Below are 16,386 nucleotides of genomic sequence, written 5' to 3'. Positions count from 1 at the left end.
AACACTATTATGTATATGAAAAATAACACTATGAAAATATGAACTGGGGGGCAATTTTTGAATCTCACATACGGGATTTTGTCACTAAAATACCGGTTGAAAACGGTGACTTGCTTATTATTTTCAGTGGCAATTTTCTGAATTCGAACGCGTGAGACTCAAAAATCGGCCCCCGGCCCCCATCAAACTAAATCAAATCCATCAATTGATTTAACATTTATGATTCACTAGCTTCTACCCGCGGCTTCGCTCGCGTTAGAAAGAGATAAAAAGTAGCCTATGTCACTCTCCGTGCCTTCAACTATCTCCGCTTAAAAAATCATGACATTCATGACAATTCGTCTCTCCGAGCTCCGTTTTGCCGTGAAAGGCGGACAAACAAACATACACACACACATTCCCATTTATACCTAATATTCGTATGGATATGGATAATCATCATTTATGTTATATTTTAGTTTGTATATAATAACATCAACAACAACATAACATACAATCACGCCTGTATCCCATAAAGGGGTAGGCAGAGCACATGAAACTACTAAAGCTTCAGGGCCACTCTTGGCAAATAAGGGCTTAAAAGAAAACAAAACTATGGCATTGCAGTGACAGGTTGCCAGCCTCTCTCTCGCCTACACCACAATTTAACCCATATCCCATAGTCGCCTTCTACGACACCCGCGGGAAGAAAGGGGGTGATGAAATTCTTAACCCGTCACCACACAGTATATAAAATATAATAAACAATGTATAAAAAGAGACTGAAACGACTCCACAATCAAATTAACAAATTAACAAGTTTTGTGGAGCATAGCATTGTCATTATGCCGTACTTCTTGTTATTAATTAATAAATAAACAAAATGCGAATTCTAAAATGCGAATCCAGCTTTGAGCATCAAGTTATGAGTAATTTTTGTTGTTGAAAAATCTTTTTTAATGGACAAATAACGTTCAAAGTAGTTACAATCGGTAGTAAGAAACCTGCAAAACCTCAATAGTTTTTTGAAGCGTTGCACATCACAGTTATTATTTCATATTCCATATTCTTTACGATCTCGCTGAAAACCATTTTGTAACGTTCTTCAGTCGTCACAACTCGACTTAGCGCTAATAATTAAAAGTATCAGATCAACTTAACCTTTAATGAGCCGACACAGTTTATTATAACCATCAATCACAAACTCACGCGATACTAACACGCTTACTGATACAATTACGTCGCTAACTCTATTAAAACTAGATAAAAAGAAGTGAAAAACACATAATGCCAACCTAGCGGCTATAATGAAGACCGTACGTCAAAGTTAATGATACGTATCGATCTTATTTGCAACAGAACATCGTTTTGCTGAACGAACTGATATGGATCTAGAATACAAATACAATTTTCGCGATAAAATCTCTTAGTTTCATGTCGGTGCTGCCATCTATGGACGGATGGACACAACAAAACTAAATTTTATTTAAGCGCCATCTAGTGACAAGTAGCGGTACTACTATAATAGGTAGCTTAGTTTCGTGTGCTTGAAATGATAGTTGGCATAAAGGGTACGTAGTTTTTAATATGATGTAAAGATGACGCTATAAGCAGTCTGTTAAACATTTCCCAATTACGCTACTAGATGTCGCTATCTATGTTTTACATATTTGCGTTACATATTTTCATTTTTGCATAATAATTCTTGCTTTATTACAATAACATGCATAAAATGTATTCAACAGAAGTTTGACTCATTATAAGTCTCTCAGTACTTTTGAATTCTTATAATTATCGTTCAAGTACCATTAAGTGATTAATAATAATTATAGGTAAGTAGGGTAATTGAAATTAACACTCAACCTTGGCTTGTCTAAGTACCTAGACTACCTAGTTAGGCAATATCCAAGGGCCTAGCTAAGACAACATTTTGTATATTGATAAACGTAGGCGAAATCCTACACTGCGAAGAACGCTAAAATAAAATCTTAGCATAATGAGGGATTCAAGTGATTTACTTTTATTTTTAAGTCGACTATCTGCACTAGACGTTTTCTTAATAGCAGAAATAGTTATTTGTTATACAAGGAGGCAAAGTTGTATTTTAACGCCGAGTGTGGAATTGAAAAACGAGCAAGTGAAAAGGATTCTATAGTTGAACCACGAGCGAAAGCGAGTGGTTCGAGAATAGAATCCTGAACTTGCGAGTTTTTTAACACACGAGAAGTAAAATACATTTGCACCCGAGTCACCCGAGTGTAACACAAAACTTTTCCCCTCACTATATAGCGAGGAAACTGCAACGCAAAAAATGCGTTTATCACTGCTTCCAGTAGTTCCACAGGTGGTAAATCATCTTTATTACTATATTCACCTGCTTTTATCAATTTTAAAGCAGTTAATTTGACTTTATTCAAGGTCAAATTACTTTACCCACTAGTGGATAAAATGCGTTTTTACCCGCTGGTATTGAAGGACAAAACATGTGTTTCCGAGCTAGTGAGGGGAAAATGTTATTTGCTTGTATACAAGGATTATTTATATAGGATTTACATACTTTATACTAAGAATCGTAGATAGTAGGTACCTAGATTTATTACCCACCACCTATTAAATACTGTCATAACTACACTGACGATGCCTACATTTTTTTTTTTTTTCAAAATGTGTATTGACGTGATATTATGATTTTAAAATAAAAAAATATGTCATTTGTTCTTATAAAACATAAAAACTAGCAAAAATATTTGGGGAAAAAATTATTTTGGCCACTTCCAGGCTGCGAACAGCGCCATCTAGTTTTAAGCCTAAAAAGCCCATACATTTCAGGGGTACGCTTTTTTGTAAGATGGGCTTTGTCAGTCCAGGGGGTCGATTTTTGAGTCTCACGCGTTCGAATTCAGAAAATTGACACTGAAAATAATAGGCAAGTCACCGTTTTCAACCGGTATTTTAGTGACAGTGATTTATATTATTACATTATTTATTTCATGACGACATGAAATATAATTATGTCAAGTGTCTTAGGCATATCTTTTGTTATCAATGGTTATTTGTTTATCACTATCTCCCTTGTGACATAATAACTACAAAAAGCATTACCATCCAAACATTGAATGGTGTGACCGTGGCCCCATACTATCGTATCGTATAATTCGCATTTGCTATCGCTGTATTTTCTATCGCTAGTTTTGAACCGGCAGGCGGAGAGCTCACACGCAACATGGCCAAGGTAAATTTCGTTATTTACTAACATACACTTTGTAATATATATCACATCATACTTACCTATCTCATTCTACATCTACAAGTATTTACTATAAGATCTTCCAATGAATGTAGGCAGTAGGCACCTAATTCCACGCTTTCAAATTTCAATTTTAATGTAAGTACTTACTTTTCTATAGACGTTTACAAAATCCATAAACACATGATTAAATTAATATCATTTCTTTGATAATGGTGATAAAGTAAATGATTATATACAAATACCTGCTCATACTTTTTTTTTTATATTCATATTCATTAGTATGCTCCTTTGGGCGGGTACATATTCGTACCGTTTGCAGTGGAGACGGCGGGCTGCTGGGGTGCCGACGCAAAAGAGTTTGTGCGCGACATAGGCCGTAGATTACGGCAAAAAGGAGAGGGCCCCCGCTCTGAATCGTTTTTGGTGCAAAAGTTATCCATAATCATCCAAAGGGGTAACGCCATAAGTATTATGGGTACTTTTGCGCCAGAAACGGGGTTTAATAGTTAGTTTATTTGTAAATATTTATTTTAAGTTACCTTTTATTAAAATGTTTTATGTTTGTTTTATATATAATCTGTATATAAGTAAATTTATTCATATTGTATACATATAAATATAGACGTAGGTACATAATTATGGGAAAAGTCTCAGTAGGTATAAAGAGGCAGGTGCGAAAATCTAATATTGCTCTGAACACTAAAATCTGGAACGTTAAATTAACATGATTGTTGAGAAGGTGAAAATCACTTATTCTCGCTAAGGCTGTTTCTTCGGAATCCGTCTCTAGTACTCATACTTATTTATTTTTGTTCATAGGGAACACAGCATATAGCAAAACAATTTATAGGTATAAGTTTCAAATAAAAAATCTTATTATTATATATTTGCTTCAAGTTTATAACTTCACTATAAGTGTATGTAATTATAGTACGCTACGACTTCATTTTGGAAGTCAGTATGTAACTATATCTACACTAACATATTTGTCAGAAATCGATGTTTTAAAATAATTTACTTTTGAAAATTTGCACATTAAGTGACGGTAGGCATTTTAACTCTAAATAATCCATGTCTTTGTTGATAATTATCTATTTTATTAGAAAACTTTTCGTTTCTCATATCAATTCGCAAACAATCGCCTCATATAAGATTCTCGGCGTGTTTATGTGAATGAGTCGCCGGTTCCGTGTTTATAAATAGCCTCTCCACGCTGTCGGTAGTCGGTACTGTAATATTATTAATACTGTGTGATCGTCAATGTTGATTGTTATTTACCAATTTGTTATACTTTTGAACCGGTTTTGATACGACATATTTTCAAAGTTAACAATAACCTAACCACAAAATTAAAATTTTGAAAAACCCCCGACCGCGACCTAGTGGACCGATTTTCATGAAACATGGCTAAGAACACTCCCGACTAGTTCAGCTTTCAGACAAAACTAAATCGAAATCGGTTCATCCATTCGAGAGCTACGATGCTCTGCGACACAGATAGACACACACACACACACAGACAGACAGACAGACAGACAGACAAACAGACAAACAGACAAACAGACAAACAGACAAACAGACAAACAGACAGACATACACACAGACAGACACGTCAAACACCCCGTCGTTTTTGCGTCGGGGGTTAAAAATGAACTCGATATCAATTTTGTGACGACAATTTTATGCATGAAATGTCAATAAAAATATTATTTCAATAAAACGATAAGCAATAATTACTTAATCTACATTTAGAACACGAAAAAGGTTTGTTTTTAGACAAATTTTATCCTAATATGTCGTCACAAAACTGACATCGAGTTAATTTTTGTGAACAACTGTCACTGATTTTGGGTCCCAACTTCTGAAAATGCCCAAAGAACAAATTGTTCAAAAAATATCAATTGGCATTCTCGTGTAGTGATGTGCAAGTTGCGGAAACGTTCCAAAAAAAAACCTTAAATTTCTTGAAACAATCACGAGACGTACACGAAAAATAAAGGGAATTTAAATTTATGAAATGGAAAGTTTCCATCCATACAATTGTCCATACAAATTATGGAAAGTTTCCGAAACTTTCCGCCGGCACATCAGTATTCGCGTGGAACACCGATTTCAGAGCAGTCCGATCCCATTTTGTTTTAAACGGAGCTATTTCAAAGGTTTTAGTTATAAAAACCATGTCGAAACGTAAGTCAAATGGCTCTGAAAAAACCAAGTATGTACCACTTTCTTTCAGCTCTTCAATTCCTACAATAGATAACTTATCTATACTTAATATTATAAATGAGAAAGTGTGTGTGTCTGTTTGTTTGTCCGTCTTTCACGGCAAAACGGAGCGACTAATTGACGTGTTTTTTTTTAGTGGAGATAGACGAAGGGATGGAGAGTGTCATAGGTTACTTTTAGTCTCTTTCTAACCCCCCACTTCCCTAAAATAGGGGGTGGAACTTTACTACGGAGCAATCTACAATTTTCGAATTTAACGCGAGCGAAGCCGCGGGCAAAAGCTTATCCATACTATACTAAAATATACTACATCCATACTAATATTATAAATGGGAAAGTGTGTGTGTCTGTTTGTTTGTCCGTCTTTCACGGCAAAACGGAGCGACGAATTGACATGATTTTTTAGGTGGAGATAGTTGAAGGGATGGAGAGCGACATAGGCTACTTTTTGTCTCTTTCTAATGCGAGCGAAGCCGCGGGCAAACGCTAGTTACCTATAAGTACTTAAAACATTTAGTAATAGAAATACATTCACGTAATGAATATGCGTGGTGGTAATTATGTGGGTACCTTTTTATATATTTTGCCATGAAATATGTCTCAGGTTAAAAATTTCACCACCCCCTTTCTTCCCGTGCGTGTCGTAGAAGTCGACTGTGGGATATGGGATAAATTGCCTGCCACTGCAATGTCACAATTTGGATTTCTTTCAACCCCTTTTTGCCAAGAGTGGCAGTGAAACTTAGTATTCATGTGCTCTGCCTACCCCTTTATGGGATACAGGCATGATTCTATGTATATGTATGTATGTATGTAAATATGTCTCTCTACTCTATTACTTTACCGACTTGACAGAGGTTATCAATGTTATCATATTACTTTATCATCTTCTCTTGTAAACTCTTCTAAGCTTATGTAACAAAATTATCTGTATTATAAATATTTACAATTTATTTTAAAAATATGAATGTATTCTTTTCAGTGGCAAAAATGCAACATATGTACATTATGTTGTTAGTACAAAAAAGGCTGTGACTTCAGGCAGTATTTTTTCCATTTAAATACTGTTTACTGAAAATATAATTTTTACATTCATTATTATGTTCAACAACTTCGATTGAAGGAGGAAAACATCGTGAGGAAACCGGGCTAATCCCAATATAAGGCCTACTGTATAGGCCATCCAGAGGCCGTGAGTTGCAGTCTCACCCAAGGCAGACATTTTCCACTTTTAAATTTATTCTAAGGGTTGGAAGGTCAAATTTTAGTCGCTTTCGTAAAAACTAGTGCTTATCAAATCTTGGGATGAGTTATCAAAGCGGACCCCAGGCCAGGAGCCGTGGCGAATGCCGGGATAACGCAAGGAGAAGGAGAATGATACCTCTTTCCCTCCCTCTCGATAAGAGAGGGGGCCGAAGGAGAGAGTCCCACTGTCCCCACACACCCCCTCATCAAGGCCTTCCTGCGGCTGGGGGGACGGTGCGTAACGATTCCCCACTCCGACAAAAAAAAAGGAGAAGGAGAATGATGATGAACTTCAATTGAAAGGGTATACTTACCACAAGTTATTATTTTACTTCTCAGGTCAACATTCCCTCGTTCACCCTCAACAATGGCATCCAAATGCCAGCTCTGGGGTACGGGACGTGGCTCGGTATCCGAGAGGTAAGCGTAATGATTGATACAAATGAAGCGCGAAAAGGTTTTTCTTCGTATTTTTCCGGAAACATTTGTATTTATTATGCTAGTTCAGAGTTGGGGACCGTTTTTTGAATCTCGAATGCATGAATTCGCCGTTCGAAAGTCTGTGGAAAACGACGTAATGCTACGACTTTCGAACGGCGAATTCATGCATTCGAGATTCAAAAATCGGTCCCCTCTCCCAGGCAATTTTAACTGTAATTAACAATTATTAATTCAGTAGCAAATTTTTGACAGCGGCGTTCCAGGGGTTAATCCAGATTTCTGACAATAAGCTCCATATCGTCACTACTAACAAAATTAAAATTTTGAAAAAACCCCCGACCGCGACATAGTAGACCGATTTTCATGAAACATGGCTAAGAACACTCCCTTACTCTGCTTTCAGACAAAAAAACTAAATCCAAATCGACTCATCCGTTCGGGAGCTACGATGCCACAGACAGACACACACACACAGACAGACAGACAAACAGACAGACAGAAAGACAGGCAGACAGACACCCGTCGTTTTTGCGTCGGGAGTTAAAAAAATACTTACTTTTCCTGAATCCATCTGATAAAAAGTCATGCTTTTCCAGGACGGAGAGTTCGATTACTCCGGCTGGGACAAGATGGTGGATTGCATCTCGTACGCCATTGACGTGGGGTATCGGCACATAGATACAGCACATCTGTACAGGATCGAGCCAGAGATAGGACAGGTCGTGAAGAAGAAAATAGAAGAAGGCGTCGTGAAGAGGGAAGAGCTTTTCATCACTACCAAGGTTGGTTAAATTGTTCTCAGTGATGTTGCTCTTCCAAATGATGTGGGGTACCTTATGTCAATCGATGTGGGGTACTGGCACACAGATATAGCACATCTGTACAGGATCGAGCCTGAAATAGGACAGGTGGTGAAGAAGAAGATAGAAGAAGGCGTCGTCAAGAGAGAAGACCTTTTTATCACCACCAAGGTTGGTTAAATTATTCTCAGTGATGTTGCTCTTCCAAATGATATTAGTAGCGACCAAGGTCTTGCTTCTTACCCATGTGATTCCAAGGTAAGACAACAGTTGCAGTAGCAAAAAATTGTGACTAATTATCTCGTAGATATTCTAGAGTCATTGAGTATACCAGTAGTCCATCATTGAAATCAAAAAGATTTCAGCTATAGCAAGGTGGATGGTTATTTAGGTTGGGACCAACGATAAATTAATGTGTCACCACCAGTCAGGAGAGGAGGTGAGGTTGTGTCAGGTGAGAAGAGTTCATGATGAATGAATGAATGGAAGCATCTACCTTATGTCAATCGACGTGGGGTACCGGCACATAGATACAGCTCATTTGTACAGAATCGAGCCTGAAATAGGACAGGTGGTGAAGAAGAAGACAGAAGAAGGCGTCGTGAAGAGAGAAGACCTTTTCATCACTACCAAGGTATGTAGTCCACCGACATATGGGTCGATCTGAAGATGCTAAGAAGGAATCAAGTCATGATAAACCTACTTATAAGTACTCATGCTAGAACAATAGATCGTCACTACTTTAAAAAAAACTTGTATCTTCGTCTGTCAATGAAAAGGAAATTGTAGTAAGTATGTATGAAATGCATATAGACTTACTGCGTTTTAACTTTGAGGAGCAACGTGAGATACGAGTGACGAGATACGATGGGCTGGTGTAATTAGTGATGTGCAACTTGCGGAAACTTTCCAAAAAATCTTGAATTTCTTGAAAAATTCACGGAACTTTCACGTAAAATAGGGAATTTAAATTTATGAAATAGAAAGTTTCCATCCATACAAATTATGGAAAGTTTCCGAAGTTTTCCTATGTGAAAATTTCAGAATTTTGGAAACTTTCCGTCGTCATATCAGTAGGCTGATTCACGTGACTTTTTGTCCTGTTAGCTTGTGTCGTCCTTTTTTCAAAACAAAAATGGAACAATATAAAAATAAGACAAATAGGAAGAAGTATCTTTAAGAAACCTTCAGGCAACCTTCAAATCAAGAGTGAACAGGCATCTTCTGGGCGAGCTCATTCTATCGTTGGCCACGTCTTTCCCTTTAGCTAGTCTGTGGCCAAGAGTAAGCCCATTTATAATAACAAGACCATCCAACTTACACGACAATAGCCTATGACCCTAATATAGTTCCAAAGTTATAGTTCACAAAAGTGCTGCACTGCAATAGTCTTCGCACCTGGCGGGGACCATCTCCGGATGTATCACATTCTGCACTCAGGATGGTATCCGCCACGTGTATCCCTTGATTTAAGATTAAATTGTTCGGAAGGGCCTCCGCGTTGTTGGCTTCGTCGGCCCCACGCACGCCTTCCAAATGTCCGGGACCCCATGGTCCCAAGATAAACGAAAGACATACAAATAATAATAATAAAATAAGTGGATGATTTTACTACTCCTTAGATAACACGTAACAGATTCCTCATCTAGAAACTCTTAAAGTCCATATATCTGTTCCAGCTGTTATATCAAAATCGTCATGTATTTCCAGGTGTGGCAGACATACAGCCGAGAAGCCGACGTGGAGGTCTCCGTGCGAGGCTCTCTCCGGCGTCTGGGGCTCGACTATGTGGACCAGGTGCTTGTGCACTGGCCGCTCTCCTTCAATGTGAGTGTGATGTGGTTCGGGCGCCATTTTATAGTGAAAATTAAACAAATTCTCACTGATAGCATGTTAGTAGGAACTAGGAAGTTAAGAACACTCGTTCTGTTGCTGCTCCGATGGATCTTCTTTCTATTGATTTAATTGGCCCCATTTAAGCGGATGAATGCAAAATCAATATCGATGGTCTTAAAATCGGAGGTTATTTTGCGGTACGGTGTTCCTACTAACATTCTATCAGTGAGCATTTTTTTAATTTTCACTATAATGATGTGGTAGACTTGTGATATTAGCTAAACTACTGATGTGTCGACGGAAAGTTTCCAAAATTCTGAAATTTTCACATAAGAAAACTTAGGAAACTTTCCATACTTTGTATGGACAATTGTATGAATGGATTTTTAAATTCCCTTTATTTTTCTTGAAAGTTTCGTCAATTTTACAAGAAATTTAAGATTTTTTTGGAAAGTTTCCGCAACTTGCACATCAGTAAGCTAACGTTGTAACATAGAGGATTAAGTAAGGGAAGAGTAACTCCATACATCAGTAAATGCGGGTTATTTGTAGTGACATCTAGCGACAATCACGCGTCAAATAGCGTAAATTATCAGTACTGCTATGTGTCAATACATGTCGCGACGAACGAAAAGTCTAATGCTCACCAATTTTTAGCTAATATTACAATAGTATCAATCAGTATTCTGTTTTTAACTCTTTCTGCTTCTAATATAAGTTGTAAACTGTTCTAATATTACATTTTTGGCAGACGAGACACAGTTGACACCTAGTATCGAGTAGTGACTAGTGGTACTGATAATTTACGTTATTTGACGCGTGATTGTCGCTAGATGTCACTACAAATAACCCGCATTACTGATGTATGGAGTTACAAGTTACAACTCTCCCCTTACTTGTTCCTCTATTGTTATAATTACACGAGAAGTTATTGTTATCATCATGTTAGCTACACCGATTTTCTCTACACATGCGCGGAGCCTAGGTTGGCCATACAAATTTACCATGTGACCCTTCCCCCCCTCCCCCCCCATCCTTCCCACACCCTGTCTACGAAGCTGAATCCGCCCTTGTCTCTACACCTCTGAACCGAGAGGAGACACGGCATGAAACACTGCTGCATGAGCACATATTTTTAATTTAACAGTAACTTTGCTGATGTTAAGGATGACTTATGTTCCTGAGTCATGGATGTTTTCTATGTATATAAGTATTTATATATTATATATATCGTTGTCTGAGTACCCACAACACAAGCCTTCTTGAGCTTACCGTGGGCCTCAGTCAATATGTGTAAGAATGTCCTAGTTATAATATTTATTTATTTATTTATTTACTTACGCTCGACAACGCCGGAGGTTCCACCACTTCGCTTTCTATGGAAAAAATAAGAATCACTAACGTTAGGTACGTTAGTGATTCTTATTTTTTCCAACCACTTGTTATAGAAAACGAAGTGTGACCTAGCCAAGCACCGGACTGGTATCTAGAGATATCCAGAACCTAATTTAGGACTTCCGATTGTTTCACAAAGGTCTTCCAGTTGAGCCTACTCATGGCTACGTAACCTGAATTTAAAGGTCTGGGGTATGTCCCAGGTGTTCAGAACAGAACACAAGTTTAATTTGTATTAAAACTTTTTGTATGTGAAACTTTAAAGTAAAAAGTCTATAACTTGTTTATGGTTGAAAAACAATAGAGGACAGAAGAAAGTAAAATGGAGAAAAATATGTAGGCGGATTGAATGTATTTTTTACTTTTATTATAAAATAAATGATGCAGTGAAAGTTAAAGTTGAGTTTTTTATGTGGAAGCTACAGAAATTGTGGTGACCAACACCAGGCTCAATTTGTTAATGTACTTACTTTAGCATACGTTTCAAAATTTCCAGGAAGAAGGCGTAGACCAAAACATCGATTACCTAGAGACCTGGCGCGGCTTCGAGACAGTCCTGAAGAAAGGTCTGACTCGCTCCATCGGCGTGTCTAACTTCAACGTGGAACAGCTGAAGAGGCTCATCGCCAACAGCAATGTTAAGCCAGCCACTAACCAAGTTGAGGTATGACCCACAATAATACATACATATACATGGTCACCATGCGCGGATCCAGGGGGCCTAGGTTGGCCATACAAATAGACCACGTGACCCCCCCTGGGGCCTGGGCCTTTACCACGTGACCTGGCCAGCCTCCTTAGAGCACACGCTAGGAAACGTCCGCAAGGTGTAGGTATTTAGGGTCACCGTCGGAGACGATGAGGAGGACTACGAGTATATAAACTAGGGACAAACCAAGTCGAAGTATGTTGCCGTAAAATGAGTGACCTGCGAAATGAACACGTGCCAGTTGTCTTGATCTTCTGTGCAGTTGTGCTTTGAGATCTCTCAGGTAGAATAAGTTTTTTTTTGCAAAAATTTCATTTTTGGCACAAGCTTTTATCGCCGACTGTACCTTTCTTTCAACAGTCATCTACTGCTCTCCGAGACGTTTCTAAAAACGCCTTACTCCATGGAGATACGACGTTTCATGGCAGAGTTCCTATGACCACCTTTCTGCTCCATCATCAGATCAGCTTCATGATACCATAATATTGCATTGTCACGTGATTTACATATGCCTAGGTTGTCTGGAAGAGATCGCTCTTTAGCGATAAGACCGCCTCTTGTTTTACCTCTTAAGTTGTTGTTTATACTTGCTATGTTGTTTCGTGTATTGAGGTGTGCAATAAAGAGTATTTGTATTGTATTGTATTGTATATGTGTGCAAAATTTCAGCTCAATCGGAAACCGGTCAAATTCAGCTTCTACGTACGTTCTGACGTACACTAACATACTGACAAGGCAAGTTGAATAAAAGCTTGTAAAAATGCTCTCATGAGTACTTTTTCAATATCCTAATCTATTAAAACACAATAGATGTTACACCCCAGTAGACTCGCAATGAGATAAAAACGGAAAAGATAAAGAAGATTTCCTCTTTCCAGATGAATTATATCAAGCTGCAATTTTCTATATTTTTTCAACTAAAACTCTTCTTTCTCCTCAGCTCAATCTCGCCTTCGGCCAAAAGGAGCTCGTCGACTACTGCACCTCCCAAAACATCAGGGTGGTCGCGTGGGCGCCCTTCGGGGCTATGATCGCCAGCCGGGCCGCCCCTGATGCCAAGGGACCTAAGATGGATGATCCAACCCTGGTGGCTATTGCTACGAAATACAACAAAACTGTGACACAAATCGTGCTTAGATATTTGGTGAGTTTATACGTTTTCTGTTTGTCTCTAGCAAGTATGCTATCCTCCATACAAAATATCAGGATTCATGGAACTAAAGGATCTGAAGATGGATGACCCAACCCTGGTGCAACAAGACTGTTACACAAATTGTGCTTAGATACTTGGTAACTTTATTCGTTTTCTGTTTGTCTCTAGTAAGTAGGTATGCTATCCTCCATACAAAATATCAGGGTCCATTCCGGGCCGCCCCTGATACTAAAGGACCTAAGATAGATGACCCAACCCTGGTCGCTATTGCTAAGAAATACAACAAAACTGTTACAAAAATCGTGCTTAGATATTTGGTAAGTTTAGTAGTATCAAAGAGGATAGAGTATTATAGAAAGTTACTGTCAAAGGATGTAATCACAGTGCATATTAGACTGCCATCTCTCGACACAAGCTTAAAACTTTTGGACCTCAGTTTTGATAATTTGGCCCATATTGTTTGCTTGATATAATTATGTTAAAATGTCAAATATTAATATTCATATTCATATTCATTTATTCATAAAATTAACAATTATTACATGTCAAAGTTAAAGTTAAATTATCATAATTAGGGTACAATACAATATTACATTTTAAAAATAGAAAATACTCTCAAATAAATTCAATAATTAATTAAAAAAAGAAATAGATGTCAAACAATAATTACAAAAAATAATAATAATAGTAACTATAACTTGGCGTAGGGATGTGACGACCCCATCGCCCATTGGTTTTACCAGTGCAATCAGTCAACGCAGGGCAGCTTGTGGCGAGCTGTTGGGGAACAGCGACCCCACGTACCCGAGTGCTCCTGGGGAGTTCTGTTACCCGTAAGGCGGGTGGGTGGGACAGTACTCTCTACCTCTGGCTTGCCTTGGCTGGCCATCCAGAGTGGGGTCGTTAGGGCTACATGCCCCAGGGGTGGAAGTGAAAATTTGCATAAGACGCGAGTTGGTACAGTGGCTTAACAGCCACTGGGCAGAAAGCGGTGTACACCTCTCGACACCCTTGAGTTCTCACACCGGTGTTGCCCTTGAGCCATCTTGGATGTCGCTTTTTGTGGGGGCCCATCTTGTGGGGACGAGTCACCGTCTGCCGGAAATAAAATTGGATACCGTTTTATTAGGCAGGCGTCCGGTTTTTTATCCATAGCCCAGTATTTAGTCCATCACTTTCATCAAAATAGACCAGTTCATTTTAGATTCCATTAACTCTCAAATAGTCCTTACACCCTGGCGGGTGTTGCCTCTGCGTGTGTCCCATGATACGGGCAAGGGCAACATCCGCTCGGTGTACCCCTTACATTTCATTAAAGTGTCGAAAGGGCCTCTACGCGTTGGCTTCGGCCCCGCGCACGCCTCCCAAAGGTCCGGAACATCATTGTTCCGTGATGGGAAAGACATACATAGTAACTGTATGTAATCGTATTGAATCGTATTAGCGCCATCTAGCCGAGCGTTCCCCAAAGGTGTCTATCTGTCTATACGGAGTTACATATCGTCACTACTTTTAAAAAATCTCGTATCTCACGCTGCTCCTCAAAGTTAAAACGCAGTAAGTCTATATGCATTCCATACATACTTACTACAATTTTCTTTTCATTGACAGACGAAGATACAAGTTTTTTTAAAAGTAGTGACGATATGTCTTTGGTATGGTTTTAATATATTCAGATTTTTTTAACGACTTTATACTTATTCGTTTCTTCATTCCAGTACCAGCGCGGCATCGTCACCATTCCAAAAACGGTGACCCCGAGCCGCGTCGTCGAGAACGCGACCATCTTCGACTTCCAACTCTCACAGGAAGAGGTCAATGACCTCGCGCAGTTCGACGTGAACTACCGCTCCAACAGACCCACGTTCTGGCAGAACTACGCGCACTACCCCTTTGAGAAATACGACGTTCCAAGCAGCGCGATACCCAAGGCACTGCTGACGTGGAAGAACGGGAAAAATCAAGATATCGATTAGTTTTATATTTTCTTGACAGGGTGCGTAGCCGAATGGCATTTCTCCGACGCCAAACGAAAACGAAACGCCGCGCCAGTTAGTCTGGCTCTGTCGCGCCAATACGCACGAGCGATAGAGATAGATATCTACTAGCGTTTCGTTTCGTGAGCGTTTGTGCCATTCGGCTACGCACCCAGGGTACGGTATTATAATAGAATAGCTTAATATGTAAGTAATTAAGGGAATTGAATGTAATTTTAGTTAGTAGGTAGTATATTTTGCATGCTGTCAAAACCGGCTAAAAAGTTGGGACACAAAAATTATGTAACACCTATTATGTTAACCCTTTTTAAAAGCAAATAAAGATTATGATTATGATTACGTAGCCGAATGACACAAACGCTCACGAAACGAAACGCTCGTAGATATCTATATTCGCTCTTGCGTATTGGCGTGACAGAGCCAGACTACCTTTCGCGGCGTTTCGTACCTACCGTGAAAAAAAAAACAGTTTTTTTCTGGAGTATGTTTTTTTCTAAAGGACGAAATCTCAAAATTTGCAAAACAGTTAATACTTTTATACGGTTTTTTAGACTTTATGTTAATTATTAAACGAATTTAATTTAATAACTTTAATTTCTGGTTTTATAAAACTACACAATCTGTAGTTAGTAGTTGTCGCTGTTTACTGTTGGCAACACCACCGCTTCTCCACGCTCCACGCCGCATCGGGGATTCCCCAATAAACGTTTGCATACTGAATGTTTATCGAATTAAAATACACTTTAATGTTATTGAAACGTTAGAAATCACGAAAAACCGTTATTGTCGTATTATTTGATCATCTGAAAAAAAACCATATTTAGAAAAAAAAAAACCATGGTGCTTGGTTTTTTTTTCATAATTCTGAAAAAAAAACATTTGTTTTTTTTTCTATTTGCAACCCTACCTAAGCACTTGCACAGGCGCCGCCTGGCGGGATAAAATGTCAGTGTGCTTCCCCATTACTAAAGAGTGGCGCCGAAATCTGAGCTAGGCTTGTGCCGTTTCGTTCGTTGATCGGAGCGCTCCGATCTCGTTCAATCGCTCCCACGAACTAGTTCGCTCTTTTAGGTCTTTTGCTCATTTAGTTCAGCCAGACCAGCGACCACTGCGGTCGGAAAGATCAGAACGAATGGGACCGAACAGTGTCAAAATGATACGAATAGTCCACAGATAGTTACATTCCGGGCCGAAAAGTTGTAAGTAACCGAAGTTTAATATGAAAACTTGACTTTTTTTGTTGCTCTGCTAAAGTAGCTCTCGCTCTCGGTCGGCGCAGTCACACATTCGTTCTCGATCCAAACCGCTCGCGCTCGCCGATCCTATAATGAACTAAATGAGCAAAGACCGATTCT

The 16,386-nt window shown here is 38.8% G+C and overlaps 1 protein-coding gene across 3 annotated transcripts; it reads left to right on the top strand.

Moving 5' to 3' along the window:
- Nucleotides 1–3,142: 3,142 nt before the first annotated feature.
- Nucleotides 3,143–15,468, top strand: LOC125238638 (aldo-keto reductase AKR2E4-like). 3 transcript variants are annotated; one of them, XM_048146004.1, is made up of 8 exons: nucleotides 3,143–3,211; nucleotides 7,040–7,120; nucleotides 7,738–7,923; nucleotides 9,652–9,768; nucleotides 11,669–11,836; nucleotides 12,822–13,025; nucleotides 14,753–15,025; nucleotides 15,183–15,468. In XM_048146004.1, the coding sequence occupies exons 1-7, from the start codon at nucleotides 3,203–3,205 to the stop codon at nucleotides 15,008–15,010; spliced, it is 1,023 nt and encodes a 340-aa protein (XP_048001961.1). In that variant the 5' UTR covers nucleotides 3,143–3,202; the 3' UTR covers nucleotides 15,011–15,025; nucleotides 15,183–15,468. The 3 variants fall into 3 exon arrangements, with proteins under 3 accessions (XP_048001961.1, XP_048001962.1, XP_048001960.1); XM_048146005.1 differs by having other exon boundaries at nucleotides 14,753–15,047; nucleotides 15,385–15,437; XM_048146003.1 differs by lacking the exon at nucleotides 15,183–15,468 and having other exon boundaries at nucleotides 14,753–15,140.
- The last annotated feature ends 918 nt before the right edge of the window (nucleotides 15,469–16,386 follow it).

This window comes from Leguminivora glycinivorella, chromosome 24 (genome assembly GCF_023078275.1).
Source record: "Leguminivora glycinivorella isolate SPB_JAAS2020 chromosome 24, LegGlyc_1.1, whole genome shotgun sequence".
Lineage (NCBI taxonomy): Eukaryota > Metazoa > Arthropoda > Insecta > Lepidoptera > Tortricidae > Leguminivora > Leguminivora glycinivorella.
Note: the sequence above shows the minus strand (reverse complement) of the source record. Positions and strands in the feature narration are given on the sequence as shown.

Bases quoted from the DNA above. Each gene is read 5' to 3' on its own strand.
- LOC125238638 (XM_048146004.1), top strand. The intron at 7,121-7,737 runs GTAAGCGTAATG...ATGCTTTTCCAG, and splicing joins CGTGGCTCGGTATCCGAGAG to GACGGAGAGTTCGATTACTC. The intron at 7,924-9,651 runs GTTGGTTAAATT...ATGTATTTCCAG, and splicing joins AGCTTTTCATCACTACCAAG to GTGTGGCAGACATACAGCCG.